Source organism: Dicentrarchus labrax, unplaced genomic scaffold (assembly GCF_905237075.1).
Source record: "Dicentrarchus labrax unplaced genomic scaffold, dlabrax2021, whole genome shotgun sequence".
NCBI classification, from domain to species: domain Eukaryota; kingdom Metazoa; phylum Chordata; class Actinopteri; family Moronidae; genus Dicentrarchus; species Dicentrarchus labrax.
In genome coordinates, this window is record NW_026136713.1 from 8,880,661 (window position 1) to 8,898,994 (window position 18,334).

The 18,334-nt window shown below is 40.1% G+C and overlaps 1 protein-coding gene across 2 annotated transcripts in view; it reads right to left on the reverse strand.

Annotated features, from left to right (window-relative positions):
• The window catches only part of klhl4 (kelch-like family member 4), a 29,897-nt gene that overhangs the window by 9,021 nt on the left and 2,542 nt on the right, over window positions 1–18,334 (reverse strand). Inside the window, exons 2-8 of one of the 2 annotated variants that reach the window (XM_051420694.1) lie at window positions 15,493–15,959; window positions 6,743–6,910; window positions 5,327–5,463; window positions 4,719–4,915; window positions 2,063–2,275; window positions 433–619; window positions 129–353 (exon numbers count right to left, since the gene is read on the reverse strand). In XM_051420694.1, the coding sequence (XP_051276654.1) occupies window positions 129–353; window positions 433–619; window positions 2,063–2,275; window positions 4,719–4,915; window positions 5,327–5,463; window positions 6,743–6,910; window positions 15,493–15,959 (1,594 nt within the window). The remainder of the gene's footprint in view (window positions 1–128; window positions 354–432; window positions 620–2,062; window positions 2,276–4,718; window positions 4,916–5,326; window positions 5,464–6,742; window positions 6,911–15,492; window positions 15,960–18,334) is intronic. The other variant, XM_051420695.1, reaches the window with a different exon arrangement.

Consider the following 18,334-nt stretch of genomic DNA (forward strand, 5'->3'; position numbering starts at 1 on the left):
TTGTCCTGATGTGACTCATTGGTCTAACCAAAGCACATTATGTCTGCATTATTAGATTATTTATCAGTGCATTACTTTCTTTTGAATGTAATAAGTGGAGCTACATTTGCCTCACAAGACACACTCACCAAGTCCATGTCTGTGTGTTGACATGGGGGGCATGGTGGACCACACTTTATTGATTGGATTGTAGCACTCCACCATGTTGGATGTCTTGAGTCCATCCCTCCCTCCAACCACATACAGCTTGTTGTCTATCACTGCCACGCCAAACTGCAGCCGGCGTCCATTCATGACTCCAACCTGGACCCAAGTGTTGGTCCGCAGGTCATACTTCTCTATGGTGGTGGAGCCTAAAACCACAAGCACAGCAAGTGTTATAATTTAAATAAGCCTTGCTGTGTATTGATAACTGCTGCGTATGGGCCACACCTTTGGTAGCGTCCATCCCTCCTACAGCATAAAGTGCACCCACAGTGGACTTTCTGGGTTTGGTTCTTGGGCTCTGAAACATTGGACGTCTCTCAGGCAGAAGATGGTACTTCATGGCCTCCATCAGCAGCTTTTGGCATTCCAGATCATCAGAGAACATCTTGTTGTTTTCCAGATCTGCAAGGAGCTACATTTCAAGGATTCACATTAATAGGTTACATGATAGAATGCATTAGAAATATAACTGTGTGTAGAAAAAGAGCCAAATGTTTACAGCATTTATACAAATCACTGAAGGGATGCAATGAAATGCGTGTTTATGTAAAACCAGGTTAATCTCATGTAGAATTACCTTAAGTACTTTATGTATGAAATGTTAGATTAATGTAACACACTGCAGATCGAAGTGCAGCTTAAATAACAGATAAACTCGTGTAACACAAAGACAAAGACAGATTTGCATCTGTTTGGAAAACATCTCACCAATTTTCCTGGTGTTTTGGAAAATACTCAGTCCTAAATATTTTACCTCTATGTAACATTTAGCCCACACTAAAGATGGAGAAAAATAATGATTCATTGCTGTTGTTTATCTCCCCCAGCCAAAATATATGTGGAAAATATGTAATACATAAGTTATCTCAAAATGTATGTATTACATATTTTCCACATATATTTCATTCATAAAAACATTTACTTAATTGTTGTTTGCAAACAAAAATGTTGAGCGTTTGTTTTTTCCAGCATCTTTTCATCCAATATAAAAAGTGAAATATAAAATTTGCATGTGCATACTTAGTTTTAGAGAGTAATATGTCAGGGAAAATAAAGCTGTGTTCATATAAAGAGATATTTTCATACTTCAGATGTGCCAAAAATTGCTAATCTGTGTTTGATGTTATGTAAATTAGGATGGCACAGTTGTAAAACAATTCTTCATCTCAGAAATACGGCATTCATAAAACATGAGTTGCAGTGTTTAAAACAATAATAATTCAAACATAAACAAGCTATTTACGGCCTGACATTGCATATGAAAACTTATGTGTAGCTGTCTTTCTGTCAGTCTAATTTATCACATAGCCACTTTCATAAACAAAGTGATTATTGACAATGCAGTAGTTCATTGCCTTTCAGTGGTCAGACGGAAGACTGAGGGTATACTGGGGGGTTCTCTCGCAGTAAATGTATGGGAAACAAGTCATCGATTAATTGATTTGGAGACTGACTGAATTAATTGGTAACTTCTTTTTTTACTTTACAAGCTAAAGTGCCTAATATTCCCTGGTTCCAGCATCTCCACTGTAAGGATTTACTGAGTTCCTTTGTCTTAAGTGATAGTAAGCTGAATACCTTTGGATTAAACCTTTTACTTTTGCTTTGACAAAATAAACATTTGAATATGTGATGTTAGGCTCTTAGAAATGATTATGGGTATTTTTACCATTTGCTGACTGAAATCCTGTATAAATATCAAGAAAAGATTTTTGGAAAATTTGTTATATATCCAACAAGTCTCAACCTGAATAGAATTAGGCACCTTCTGTTGACAGTGAGGACAACTACAAACTCAAGCAAACACACAGTATATGAACCTTATCATACATTTTCCCTTTAACCGCTATCTCACCTGTGGAGGAAGAAGAGGCAGGCGGATGAAGGCCAGAAGCACCCCAAGGTCCTGTTGTCGATGCTGGACATCGTACCGCACCCACATCATCAAAGCCTGGAAGATGGTTTCCTCATCAGGGACGTTGATGTCATCGCTGGAGAGCAGCTTAACAATCTCAGCCGTTGGGAGCAGCAGGAACTCCTGGTTCTGAATGACCTCCAGGAAGTGTTCCTGGAACACGGAGGAGACACGAAGGAGGCAGATAATCATCAGTCATTAGCCGTGGGGTATGCTTGATGCAGCCTTGTGTGTGTGTGTGTGTGTGTGTGTGTGTGTTTGTGCTTCTATAGCTATGAGGACCAAGTGGCTCAAGGACAGTGAGATGAAGAAAGATTGATGCAAGTAGACAGAGAACTCCAGTTTAGAGGTTTCTATCAACAATTTCTTAAATAACAGTGAAATACTCTTCGTGCCTCAAACATTTTGCACGAACAGATGAAACTGTCTTCTGTTTCACTTAGCTCACTTAATAAAATGATCCACACAACAGCAGGCTACAAATCAATCTGGCATAAAACATCTCCCAAAAAAAGCCTCCTCACAAGCTTTTTTGCTGCTGATCATACATGACATTATTAAGCCTTTACAAGCCTTTTAATGAGAAACAGAAAGGCACTGCAAACCAACATTACCATCACACCAATGCGTGACCAGCTCTAAGTTTTGTGGAAGATTTTCTCTATTGCCTTCCTTAAGATTGATCTTCCATTTACTGGCCTGGGCAATTTTACAGCACTGCATGGCTACCTCTTCAAGGACATTGGAGCTGATGCCATATAAAACCTCATCTACAGTATGTTATACCTAACACTAAAACACATGGAAGACATACAGAGCAGTCCTTGATCATGCCCTGTTTAATTTTTGAATGAGGCAGCTGAGCAGTAATTATTACCAGTAATAACTCTGACAAATCAAGCGCTCACTGTAGAGTAGATGCTAAACAATTACTAAAAAACAAACACGCTATTGATCATCAACTGGCAGCAAATTACAGCATCTTGGTCCGATCTATTATGAGAGCAGGTTTTAAGAGCTTAGCACAGACAGCCTTAATGAAATGAGGGACATCTATTGATCTGTGGTGGTAACACTGAGGGAGAAATTCCATCCAACTCTTTGACGTTGCTTTAGACCAATTATTTGTAATTACCAGTCCCGAACAACAGCTGACAACTAAATTGAAAGCTCAACCGAGTTTGTTTCATAACCATTTAAAAGGATGTGCTTTCAGATGCTGGCAATCTCGTTGGTGAGTAAACTGCTTGGAAAACAAGATCAGCAGGAGAGGATACTAATTGATTTAACTACTGCAAAAGAGTAATTGTGTAATAACAGTGTTTTTCTGAGGAGGAGGAGGAACGCTTATGTTTAATCAGAGTGAGGCTGGAAGAATTACCCTTCAACAGTTTACAGAGACTGGCAAAGCTATATTTTGTATTATTTTAAAATTGGGATTAATTCACAAAATCCAAAGTCAAAGTATTTAGTGAGGTATGTAACTGAAATTTACATTTATTGCTGAAAAGAAATGCAGTCATCCCAAACAACACCCGAGAAGGGCAACTGTTTCATAAAGGAAAAGGATGTCAAAGGCGAATCTCGGTTGCCATGCTCAACCAGGAAAAACAAGCTTATCAAAACATAACTCGCTCCACTCAGAACCCAGAGGATGGACTTCCAGGAAGCCCACAGCTCTCACTGCTCATTACTGAAGTGATTGAACAGGAAGTTGGCCCTCTTGTGCAGTTTGATGATTAGATTAACCTCCTGATCCTGGATGGGGCCTATGTAAACAGGCTGAGCAGATGTCCTGTAGGAGATAAGGCCTGCCTCACGCTGTCACTTCTGCTTGGTCCAGCAAGACGTTATCTGACAAACATGTGCATGAATCTTAATCCGAAGCAAAAACTCCTCGCTGATATAAATATATTATATATATATAAATAGCATTTTCACAAGTCTGCTAGTACACTAATCAGTGTGCAGCAACATGGTATACTGACAGCCACATAACCAAATTAGATAAAGTGAAAGCATGAAAATATTCAATTTCTATTCAAATGCGCACATCATCCAATTCTCTGCTGAAATTATATGATATAAATAACGAAGACAACAACAGCTCATTCCTTTACAGGTTATGACAGGTTATTTAAATTAACTTGTCTCAAAACAGAGGGCAGTCACAAATATTTCGATGTCCCATGTGTTATGTTAGTCCGTCAAGTCATGATGAAGTATTGTTTTTACTGACAGAATTCTCAAAACAATGCTTATTATTCAGGATATAATCAGAGTTTATGTGAGGAAAATAAAAATCAGAAACGCACTGAAAAATGGCTCAGGTTAAGTCCTGTCAGCACCTTAGATTATGTTGGTTCATTTGATTTACTGCAGTGGGGGCTGCCTTTCATGTCAAAGTACACATAGTGGTTATTAAACTACATTTTTAAACACTTTTGATACTGTTACAGCTCTCATTACAATGGCTAACCTTGTGTATTCACGCAAGGTTAGCCAAGAGTCACTTTTGAGAGTGCAGTCCCTTATTACAAAATAATTTATTCCACCTAGCCGTGTAAATGTGATCTAGTTCTATTCGCCCTCTTACCATGGTGTAGTTATGAGCCACATTGAGCAGGTCCATGCAGCCCTGGGCGTCTGCAAAGGAGCGTATGCCCAGGCAATTGGAGGGATGAAGCTGTTTCATCAGGAAGTTACAGCAAACCTGGATGACTTGTGAAAGCTGGAGGAGACAAGCTGCCGCCAATAAACTCTCAATGGTCTCCTCTTTCAGCTCAAGGACGCCTGCAATGTCAGGACAAGCAAAATATATTTTTATGTCACGACTGGAGATGCGCATAATAACAGTGGTGGGGGAAGCATTGGAATCAACATTTCAATCATACTGTTAAAGTAGAAGAAGAATAGTCATACTAAATGCACTTAACTAGTTCATACAGCAAAACAAATAGAATATCATCATTATGTTATTTTACCCTATTTTAGGATGTAAATATTGTGGAAGGGGATGATTTCAACAAACAGCTCTTATCAAAGGGGTTTGGTTCTGTAAAATTAAGCAATATTACATTGAAGTGCTGCCCAGTCAGTCAGCCTAGTGATGAATCACCTTATTGATCCATTTTAATCATGCTGGATTTCAGAAGTCTCATAACTACTTACAAGCGCTAGTGAATGTCTTTTACAAGCACTCACCAGTGTAGGCAAAATGAACCAGGGATCTGAGGGCTTCTGGATCGACTCCCTCCATCTTGATCTCCTCCTGCTTTGCCTCTCTCACGTCGCTGGTGAACATAGCAGCAAAGTAGTCTGACACGGCGCTCAGGACGAGTCTGCCATAAAGATAAATGCAGTGAATTAATGCTCTCGTCGTGTACACTGGTTTACATGCCTGCGGGAGATCTATGCACTGATTATTTTAAGTGGTTAGTGAAACCATCCTGAGGTTGTGTTTCGTGTCCTCAAATGTAACTTAGCTTCACAAGAAAGGGCATATCTTCACAGTATTGTGTTGTTGTTGTAAGAACTTCATTTTTTATGCAATGTTACTATGACAAATTAAGTAACTTACTGTTCCCCTCACATTCTGTGTCATGCCACTTCAGTTGTCAGTGCATGATAAATGGAATTATCCCACATAGTTCAACTTTGCTAATAGCTACACTGGTTAGACTTCTAATTATGTTAACTCATTTATCAAGCTCACATAACTATGGTTGATTCATGAAGGAAAGGAGAGATCATGTGGCAAAACAACAAGATCGAGTGACACAGTACAGTCCACACCCATATTTCCATAACGCTGTGGTTTATAATAATAATAATAATAATATATATGTATATAATATTGTGTGTCATCTACTATGTCAATAAACCATCCCAGCTTTACTTGGCTGTGTCATATGAGCAAATCTAAAGCCACATTGAAACAGGCAGTCAGACAGCTAATCATTTTACCCAACTAGGTCAGTCACTCTCTCTCTCTCTCTCTCTCTCTCTCTCTCTCTCTCTCTCTCTCTCTCTCTCTCCCTTTTTCTCTCTCTCTCTCTCTGTGGAGTATTCGGGTTTCTGTTTCATGAGTCTGTCTGGATGGACTAGCAAAATATGCCAGTGGAGAGACGTGCAAGCGCGTGCACTCAGTGAACGTGATGAATTGCAGCATTCAGGGGATGTCATGTGATCTGTTCAATTCAGTCATTCAACCAAGGGTTGGATGCCCAAATATCGACACCTCCATGTAGTGGATCAGAGTGTTTCTCCACATCTCAAATGTAATGTGGAAATGAGGAAGGGTAGAGGTGTAATTAGATCACATCAGTGTACATTATTTAGATGCAAACCAGTGAACACAGGGTTTGCATATCTTTACTGTCAACTGTCACCTGAAAATCAAAAGAATCTCCCTTTGCATTTTAAAGCTTATTTAATTATTCCTCAGATGGATCGGACTGACAGCATATGTTTCAGCATGCAAACTGAGGTCCAGAGCAAAGCCTGAATGCAAACATCAACAACTTAATGAAGAGAATGTATCTCTGTTTGTATATCTTAACTAAATTCAATGCAGGTGTAATTAATGAAATCAAAGTGGACAGAAGCACAAATGCCAACCTGTGAGCTGGTATCTTATGATCCCCTGCTATCAAGAGGACATCACACAGCTGCTTGTGCTGGAGGTAGGTCTCCATCTTGCGGAAAGTCTGTTCTGCATGATTTGTGGCCTGGAAAAATTCATCAGAGGAGTTGGTGTTCATTCTGGAGAAGGTGCTAAGAGTCAACCTGTGTGAAGACAAGCAAGGAGGGAGACAGTGGTTGTCTGATTAAAAAATGGACCAAAGCAATGGATGCTGTCTGTAGAACTATGGCATTCTTGAATTCTCTGCTTTTTATTTACCAGGAGCAATTTGCCATTTGTCATCTTTAGAAGATTGCATGCAGTCTCTTCCATTTTTCCACATTTATTTTGAACATATGTAAGTAATAATACACCAGTAAACAATAGGCTCACTTGATGGGGACTTCACAGACAAAACAAAAAACTATTTGACACTTCAGGTGAAATAAACAAGGAAATTTCAATTTAGGGAGACAAATAAATTAAACAAATTAATTAATTTTACTCACTGTTCTCCCTGGCCATTAAGTATGAAATAAAATAAACAAATAACTGAAATAGCTGAACACAGTGAGATAAGAAACAGATTATTGAGGACACAAAAAGGTTTATTAGGACACACGGCACTCCTGAATCCTCTATTCCTTGCGGTGCATCTCCATCTTTCTTGCCACTGTAGGCTGAAATTAAAACTGTTATGGTCTAAACTCTGTGCATAAGTGGATAACTAAGCTCTCCAGTCCAATGGGACAAGCAAACACCACAATCTATGCAACAGCTTTCCAGACAAAATTTCGTATGTGTATGTCTTTGTGTCTGTTCCTGTGTGCGTCTGCATATCTGTGTGTGCACGTGTGTTTTCCAAAGACAGGGACTTAACAAGTGAACAAGCCTGTTCCTCTCAGTATTGTGCTGAGGCTGATTTCCCCCCGTCCCCACAGGCTGCTAGATTACATGCTGTTTTACAGGAATCCAAGTAATCCCTCAGACTCGTGGCAAATAATTCAGCCCAGTCACTCAGTGTCCTTCACAGAGCAAGTTCACTCATTGACATTTAGGGTTGTTTGTCACGCCACATAAACAGACTCAAGCCGCCTCTCCGAGGGAGTTTACTGTCATCTCATGGTCCTTCTGCTGTGTAAAGCTCAAGAAAAAATGTCATTGCTATTTAAAGTAACATTTTATGTCCCCACTCATTACCACTCATACTCTGATATGAAAGCTGCATAAACTAGTAAAATTACAGATTTGTCAATACAATTGAACTGAAAATCCCGTAATGCTTGGCAGCTCACTGTATTGGCATACACTAAGATTGATAACACAGGAAGGACGGAGGGGGTGGTGGCTCTTATTGATGTCCTGATTAACACACTATTACAAAGTTTTTAGCCGAGCGTGTGACTTTCTCCTCTTTGATTACCAAAAGCAACAACAGTTCTCCTCGGGGAATTGTTTATATTGCCCTTCGGTGACTGCAGTATCCTATAGTTTAATCTTTATTGGGAGACTTTCTACTAAATGCAAGAGTAATTTATTGTCCTGTCACGATAATTCCCCACTGACTCTGGAGTCTTGGAGAGGAACACCAAACAAGACTGAATAAGCAATGGGGCCGTTAAACTGAGATGCATTGCCTTTGTATTGGCTCCAAGGCATGCTGTAAGGATTTTTCATGCCTACCAATCTCTCCGACACTAATTGCTTTGGTATCACATTCTAGGGAGCAGTAAATTTCTCTGAGGTGTATATTTCGCTTTCAGTAGTGGGTTGGATCATCAGAGGTATAGCCCAATTTTATTGAGGCACTAAAGCCCCAGAACACCTTACTCCAGAGAAACTGCTGTAGGGACACTGCTGTGCATTGCATATTAGCAAGCAATTCAAAGACAGTCACAGTACCTAACAGAGCCTATAGATTTCTATTGTGGTCTACAAACTATTTGAATGCACCAACTTGCATTCCTAGAATAAAGAGAAGGTAAATTAGCCTATATAAAAGAACAATACAGTACAACGGAGTACAATACCGGTATTTGGCTTGTATTTTTCCTCACACGTCATCCTACAGTACACACAAAGAAACAGGGGTATCATTTCTGTACCCTAAGGTACATTTGTCAGAAAAGTACCCTGTCAGGTACAAAAAAGGTCCTTAAGGTGATGTCTGGGGACCTTTGTTTAATTTTAAAGGTACAAATTGTCGCAGAGTAAAATGCTAGCCTGTACTATTACTCCCAATTTTATTTTATTTAAGTATTTTCACCGTTTTATTGTCGATCTGTTTTCTCATTCTTTGCATTCATCCATGGGGACTAATTTCTCTGAATTTATTTAACTTTATTTTATGCCATGTACCTCTCTTATGGAGCCCCTGGGGAGTTGGGAAACCCATTTTTTCACCTGCAGTCTGCTGTGGCATGTGCCTGTGGCGAGTGCACTTTTAGTAGGCACTGCTGAAGCTTACAGAGTTTAAAACTTGATTTAGGCCGTTACAGCATTCACTTGTTATGGACAAATCAGCTCTAGCTGAACAATACAATGAAAAGGTACTGAGAAGTGTTACAAGATATAAACTAATTTTGGTGAATAGTTGTAAATGTTTGTCTCTAAATTGAAGGATACGTTTTATAAACATGAAGGTACAAAGGGCATGTTGCTCCAGCTGTACCTCATTAGGGTACCAATTCTGTACCTTTCCAATGGGTAAATTTTTGTCACTAGGGGTACAGAAAAGAAGGCACACAAATGTACCATGTTCAAAGACACGGTGCTTGTACCCTGCTAGGGTACCACTGGAGCGAGAAAGCATTTGTACCCTTTTAGGCCCATTCCTGTACCTTGATCTCTTAGTGCGTACACATGATGTTTCCTTCAGTGAGCACAAATCCCCCCCTTGTCTTGTCATTTGCTCCTCACACCTTCCCAAAGATATCACACCACAATGTGACTAATTGGATCTGAGAAAAGATACTGCAGATTCAAAAAACTCAGGTAAAGCAGAGGGTATGTAGCCTTTGCCTGTATTGTCAGGACTAGGACTCTGTCTTAAGGCTGTTACAATGGAAACTCCATATGCTATTTTTTGAGTACAAAACATGAACAATAATAATAATAATAATGTGTGTGTAATACTGGGTCAAAACTGCCCTCCTAGAAGAGTGGTTGGACGATTAAAGATGTGCTTTAGTCAGTCCAGATTAGCCCTAAGCTGCAGAGGTTGTGAGTCAGACATGTTGCTGAGGATCTCAGTCTTATTCCAACTAGTGTCAACTCCATCCCTCTACAAGAGGGAAAGTCGTGCCTGTCTGGGCCAAATGGGAAATGTCTCTTTCAAAATGGATTATAACAGGCATTTGCCCCTGAAGGCTGCTGAGTAGCTTGGGTTGGGATGAGAATCCAACAACTCCTACAAAGCCTCATGCAGCATGTGCCAAGTCTATATATTCCATGAGGTCTTTATGCCTCTGTACTTTGACAGTCGGTGTACTGCCATTCGGCTTTGTGTGGGGAGAAATATATACACTAGACTGTAATAACTTGATCCCAGCAGTGAGACTGAAATGATAACTCTCTGCAGAAATAGATTTTCCTCCTTGCACCTTTCCTATCTCACAGAGGCTCGCTAAAGGCTTTCTTCCTCTGATGCCATTCTTATATTGGACATACATGCTTAATATTGATAATGATGGAGGAAATGTAGCCGCATATAAGAAGCATGTCTTTTGAAATCTGCTCCAATTGTGGCCACAGGCTCTTTATGTCAGAGAGTGCAGTGGAAAATTGCCACAGCTATTAACAGAAATGAAATATTGCCTTCTTACAGCTATTCCCCTCACCTTTTACCAAAATGTCATATGTTGTAAAGAAGAAGTGTGGTGGTGTGGAGAAGTCATGTCAGCACAATGTCTGCGAACAGATAATTAACATTGCAGGTGGAATACTGATTCCTGTTTGGAATAATATGAAACTACGTCAAGAGGACTAAATCTTGCACAGTGAAAATGAAAAATCATAAGTCAAAATATATGCCAGTATATATGCCAGTTTAAAAATGAAATTCTGCAGAACTGACTTGCACACATAAATGAGATATCTGTTTAAAGTCACTGAGGAATAATGTGCCGGGGGATGAATATATTTCAAAATAGAAATTCAATTTTTCATGTTGTTAAGAAAGCACATTAATACTGGTATGGTAAATTGTATTGGTATGGTAAATTTGAATTCCATATTGAGATTTTCAGTCCTTGTTCATAGATTAAAAGTGATTACAATGCTGAGCTCTGCATTCTAAAGCAGAGGAATGTGGTGTACATTTGTGTGTGTGTGTGTGTGTGTGTGTGTGTGTGTGTGTGTGTGTGTGTGTGTGTGTGTGTGTGTGTGTGTAGGGGGTTGGGGGAGTCCTGTAAGTGAAAAATGTGCAGATCTTAGCAGAAAGCTCCTCACTGCTTTGCAGATGGCAGGTTAACTTGTCATCTTGTTGGATTGTCCATAATTTATTTATATGTGAAGTTAGTGGGTGAACAAATTAATCCACATTATTAAAGCAGTGGGTAGCATGTTGTCTGTCTGTGTATATCAGATGTTTATAGATCTAAGTATTTAGATATAGATCTAAATTTGCAACCTATCTAGCATGGTGGCCTTAAAACCATAAGACTTTAAAGTCTTAGTATTTAATGTTAACTAAATTGGCCAAATTATTTCACCAATAATTCAATAATTTTGCATTTTCCCAAAATCCTACCACATATGTGTGTTTTTTTCATTCTGTTTATATTTCTAAAACACCTTTCTGCAGTTGGATGGCATTTTGTTACATTTTATGTCTATACTATAACATTTCATCAGCTTGATCACAGTGAGTGCCTCAGGACACTGCTGAACTAAGTCATGGCCCCTACTAATAGTACTCATGTAAAATTCATAGAAAGCTGTGTCAGGGGTTATTTTCTTTGAATTAGGTCCATTTGCAGGAAAAACTGACTGATCCGCATTTGAACAGAAACAGGAATGTGTCCAGCATATAATTCTTCTGTATCTCATCTCACCACTGTTCAAAGCTTTCTCCAAAAGCAAAAAGAGGGGCTACTGAAAACTCTGGCTTGATTTTAGTTTCCATGTGAGGTGGCCTTACTGTGTACAGAATGCTGATTTTGCAAAGTTAAAGGACCAGTCTGTAGGATTTAGTAGCATCTAGCAGTGGAGTTGCCGATTGCAACTAACTGAACACCGTTCGCATCTGTTTATGGCAACCTGGGAACGGGCTGTGAAGTGTGAAGGAGAAACTACGTTGGCCCCAAATATACAGTTAGTCTACAGTCAAACATGGCAGTTCAACATGGCAGACTCCATTGAAGGCGACCTCCTAAATGTTACACACTGGACCTTTAAAGAACAACCAATTATCTATTATATGCTATCACAAAATCTCCCAGCCCCTGGGATGTCATTTTGAGATTACACCAGGTATACTGTATTTTTGCACAACATTAAGGACGCCTCTGCTGGATGTGTCACACGCAGACCTGAGACCCTATAATCCTGGTGTTGTTATGAGGTATACAGCAAATATCTGAATTACTGCTGTTGACAGGGGGAGAGGTGGTGGTATTTCTTTTCCAAGGCGGTGGGAGAGGGAATTGAGATATCATTCAAACTAAAAGCCAGCTGACTCAAGCCTCTGTTAGTGTTTATGTGGGAGAGGTCAGGGTTTCCATTCCATTCAGGTTAACTTCTGTCATATATTCTCTGCCAACGATAGGGAGAGGTTATTTGGAGGAGAATCATGAGGACAGAACAAATATAAAGTATATATGTGGGGCATTAGGAGCAAAGGTGAGAAACAACAAGGTGTTATGTCATGCACACTCCACTTCATTTGATTTAACAACCCTGCAGATAGGCAACAGTCGGTCAGATAAGACTAAATTCTAGAGAAAGCCAAAAGAATTAGAATTATTATATCAGCATAGACTACGACATAAATGAGTCACTGACTTTTTGAGTTTATTCAGTACTCATGGCACCCACACAGTTTTTTACTGCTATTAAAACATATTTAGCAACATTAGACATACAAAGAAAAAAATCTATTTAATTACCTTCCTGCCATATGTGAACAACTTTGAACACATATATTTATGATTCATCCTTTTTAACCATACTTATACATACATACATGCTTTCAGTTTTACCACTTTATTTATTCCAATATGTTAGGATGAGCTGTTTTTATTGACTTTGTCAGTAAGTTCAGATTGAAAAAAAGATTAAGAAAAGTTTGAAACCAAATCAATGAAAGAAAGGAAGGAACTGATAGGATGCTTTCTTTGAAGACATTGTGTGAATAAAACTAATCACTGAGTGGCATGTTCCCCAAAATGACTGACACATATTTTCCAACTACAGAGGAACGGCTAAAACTTTTGAATGTCTTACAGCCAACAGATCTCATTTCTACATTCAGCCTGAGGGATTGTGACAAATTATGTGTCAAGGATTTATGATGTGAGACGTAATAGGGCCACCCAGCTGGTGGAGTAAATGAATGTGCATATCTCAGTGACATCCACACATCTGCTTAGCCGCCGATGAACATGCAAGCCATGTGCAGTCACTGGCCTAATTCACTGTGCAACCTTGTACATCTACAGATGCAGTGCTTGTCCAAACATCATTCCCAGAAACAGTCCTTTACAGTTATCGAGTGACTGCATTTCCATTAAACACAGCCTTGATTGAAAAGTGGCATCATGCAACACATGTATTTCCCTCATAACTATTCAAACTAAATTTTGCTGTCATTCTTGCTGTTCAAGCCGTTTCATGATCAGAAAACACAGATCGCTTGATTTAATAATTATGTAAAACAGTTGCTGACAGGGTGATTAATTTATTTATATGAAAGGAGAAAGTGATGGATATGCCTGTCAATATTGTTAATGATACACTGCTGTTTAGAAAGGAAGATTTATTTTCTGTGTATATTGTTAATAGTTTGGGTGGGGAAAAGAATCAAACCCATAACAAAATACTTTTTTAAGTCAGATTTCCTCACTGATGATCAAATTCAAGAATGGATATCACAGCAATCGAGTACTGAGCCAGTGTTACATTTTATGGTCCAACAGAGCAGAATCATTTTAATATTTTAGTATCATTGTCAAAATATGATGGCTGAGCTGTATTTTACATGGCCAGCATGAACTCAAGGTCCCCCTGAGAGCTGGAGAGTTACACATTTTTACTGTGAGGCACATCTTTTATGCATGCCCTTTTCACACACTAGGACCCCAAAACATGAACATCTGCCAATTATGCCAACACGAAGAGCGGATCGTCAAAACTCTATCTTAACTCAGAATAATTCATGCTCAGTTCAGGGAACTCGACCGTCCACTGCCCGTGGCATTCATTTAATCCATATTAGCAAATTTTGGGCTGTAGACAGAGAGTATGTATTTAGAATTATCTTTTCAATCACAGTGAGCTCTTTATTAAACAAAGGAACTGGTTCAATTTCACTGTTCATTTCATCACCAGGTGCATGGAACAAAAGCAAGGCAGGAAGCAGCAAAGCTTAAGGACCAATCACCTCAGAATGTCACAGACAAGATAAAAGGAAGCTTGGACTTTTCATCCTTGATGTGAGGTGCTTTTAGTGTTCTGCCAGACAGCACACACACACACACACACACACACACACACACACACACACACACACACACATCTCTAACCTGTTTACTTCCTGGAAGAAGATGTAGGATCACACGGAAGACAGGGAGGGAAAAAAAAACACAACCTGGAAAAGCAGGGGGAGGGATTTATAGCTGGAAAAAATATCTATGACCCTGAGAGTTTGGCATAAAAACGATTTTGGTAGAAAAGAAATTAAATAACCTACTCCAGCCACTTGCTATGATAGCTTTTGGCTTATAAAGAGGTTATAGTGGCAGTCTAGATAATTCATGTGATTGCACTGCTCCTTCTTTTTATAGGTCCAGTACGTGTTACGTGATGTAATGGCTCTTTCCCGCTATCCACTTTTAACTCCATGGAAGAATGCATTAGTGTAATATGTAAAAACTGAATAGTGTGAGGAATAAGGTAAAGTCATGCAGTGAATGTAATCTGGACCACAACACAGACAAGGGGGCAGAAAAAGACATGGCTTTTGGTCTACTGAATAATTAAAACGATGCTTTATTGGTTTATCCTGCCTAACATGCTGTGGACAATGAGAGTGAGCTGTCCCCAGGTGAGCCATGGTGGCAGCTGCAGAGCTTGAGTAAATTGGAAAATGATAGCTGTGCAGATAATTTAATCTTAGCTTAATTAAAGGATCTACATGCAGAATGGCAGTGCAAATATTGAATGAAGTTAAAAGGCTGCAGCTATACTCTTTATATATATATATATATATATATATATATATATATATATATATAGTCTCAGAAATGTTGCTAAGTAGATAAGATTTACTGTTTAAAGCAGGATTGTGCTCATCATGCCTGATCACAACAAAACATTCTTACTTTTTAATCCTGGGGTGCTGCCTCAGGCGTCAGACTTTCTCAATTAGATGCAGATTTTATTTAGCAGCTATAGCTTCACTATGAAACATCAGGATTCCCAAAATAGCATCCTATAATCTGGCTTCTGCCGAGCGAGTATTTGATATGCAAAGTGACTGTAATAAATCGGTGTCTCCTAAGTATCTAACACCTCATAACAGCCATACCTCTCTCTGGCCTCCACCTCTGCAGGTTCTTCTGTGCTGTTCTTCACATCTTCCTGGCCAGTGTTGGCGTCCTCTTTCCTTGTGGTGCTGGGCGAGGAGCTGCTCTTTGAGGATTCCTCGTTGACCTGGAGACCCTGGATGGTGTTCTGCTGATGGTGCCATGATTGATGACCCGCTCTGACATAGACAGGTGTGGGCCCAGGCGTAGGTGCCAAGATGCTGTGGACCGGGCTGTTGGTCTTCCGTAGTCCTCCAACGCCTCTTTCCCGTGAGTGACTCTTCAGCCGGCCCTGGACTGGCGTCCCTCGGTGATCCAGGCCATCCTGCTGGATGTAGCCTCCCACCCCACCAACGCCACCGCCTCCACTGCCGGCTGAACCTTGGGATGAATGGCTGAACCAGCGCCAGCGGAGCCTGAGGATCTGCTTCACGTCAAATTCCTTCTTCCCCGACACAGACATCCTCTTCTGGGTTTGGAGACGAAGGCGATGGTACGTTGAGTCCCCAAAAACATGGAGAGCAGAGAAGAGAAGAGCCTTGGTTTCAGTCCTCACTGACTACAATGTGCCTCTTCTCTTCCGTTATTGTCTCACTACTATCATGACCACCCCCTCCTCCTTCTGATACTCCTCCGTTGTTCTTTTAGTGGAGATGGAAAGCAGTCCTCTGCAGCTTTTGTTCTTGTGCCTCAGACTACTACCCTCCCTCCAACTCTCCCTCTCTGTGTTTCTCTCTCTCTTTCCCTCCTGTGCTGCTGTTTCTGTTTGCTGCTGCTGCTGCTGCTGCTGCTGCTGCTGCTGCTGTGCCGCTGGAGCTGAGTTAATGCACATGCATGATCCACACTCCCTCCCCTTCGCCTCCCTTGTTTCGCTTTCTCTCTCCCTCTCTCTCTCTCTGCTTGTCCGCACACACACACAGAGACACATACACACTGAGAGATAGATATATATACTCTGGATATAAAATGAGAAAATCTCCCAAGCCCTGCCCAGTCCACTCCGCTGCTATTCTGTGTGTCCCTGTGTGAGCATATGTATGTGTGGTTGAGCATGTGAGCATGTGTGTGTGTGTGTGTGTGTGTGTGTGTGTGTGTGTGTGTGTGTGTGTGTGTGTGTGTGTGTGTGTGATAACAGGGCTGCCTGATCTTGCTGCGAGGGGGAGGTGGGGTATCATGGAGCCAGGATGATGAGGTCACACCTTAACAAAGTAAATCACTGCTTGCGCAAAGAGGAAGACTACTAACTACTACCAGGACTATTAGTAGGAGCTTCAAATACATTACAATGTATGTGGATACATACACATGCTCATCCATAAATAGAAAAGCAGGGGCACATTAATAACTATCTCATAAATAAACAACACACATCAAGACACTCTTAAAGGCAAGTGAAATTCATCGCATACTAATACAGCTGTGCAGTCTGCTATTCCCACATGAAACAGATTCCCGTGGGGGAATGTCTCAGCGTATGTAGCCATGCAGAAAAAATATTCTCCTTCAGCCACTGTCTTGAAAGCCCCCTGCGATTACACGTGAAAAACTACATACTGATGTACCTTCAAGGTCAGTAAGCTGCCTCTTCCCCAGTCAAGGCTTCAGAAAACACTTTTACATTTCAAAAATAGATCCTGCTTCGGTATGAGCTTAATACTGCACAATTGAAGGTTACTGAGATACCACAACTTAACTCACACTTCAGGGGCAAAGGGACAGTGGAACACTGTTCAAGGTAATTTGAGGACATATGATCAATGTTGACAGCATCACTAGCATATGAAAAGAGTTATGTATGGTGGTGATTCTAAATGCCCAGGCATACTGTAGGCTACCAGGCTACAAACATCAGAGAAGAGCTGATCATCCCTCATTCAGCGTGGAGAATGATGCAGGCTATGTGCAGAGTTTGTTTTCACATTCATCTGCTGAAGACTTTAGTCTTTAAAAAACATAAAAAAATTAAATATTTGCAATTTACACGACTGGGATGTGGAAACTTGTTTCCTTAAGTGTGCATACACTGAGAATTTTCTTTGCTTGTGTCCAAAACATTTGCATTTTCAGAGATTCAGGATTTTTGAATCATTGTTTGCCTGCTGATCCTCATTTCCAAAAAAGATGAGAAGAACTCCTGCTGTATGGTATCGTGTCAACACTATTGGATCTGGGTGTTTTAGATACTCTCTGCTGTCAATCCAGTTGTAAGAACAAACTGTATACAGTATGGTGGTAACTGAATTTAAAAATGAATTGATAACACAACAAACCTTATCCTATCTACTTGATACTTCCATAGCAACTGGTCAGGAATTTGGGATTTCTACATTGGAATAACTCGATCAAGGTTAATGTTCTGCACCTAAGCTCCCAATTAATACAGTGTCTTAATGGTTTTCATCACTACAAGCTTACACACTGACATTATAAAATTGCAGTGACCTTAACTCTTATTTCTGTGAAAAATAGATGAAAACTACTGCTGCTACTACTACTACTCATTTCCACTTCCACGACAAGAGAGGAGAACCTTGCACTCAACCTCTCAACCTCTCATCCGCCTCCACCACCTCCCACTGCAGGTTTGAAAGAGTGGAGGAAAGTAGCTTTTGTGTCCACTAGTATCTCCTAAACTGCTCATATTATCAGGACAGGCATTGATCTGATCTATAAAAATATGCTTAAATATCTTCCACTCAGAGACTGCACATCACCTGCATTCTCTGATTATAAATAACATATCTAAAGCAGAGGAAGACACTTTTTATCGCAAATGTTCATGCCTCATTGACAGAACCAATTTACAGCTAAGTAGTCCTTCCTACTAACATTAGATAAGAATAT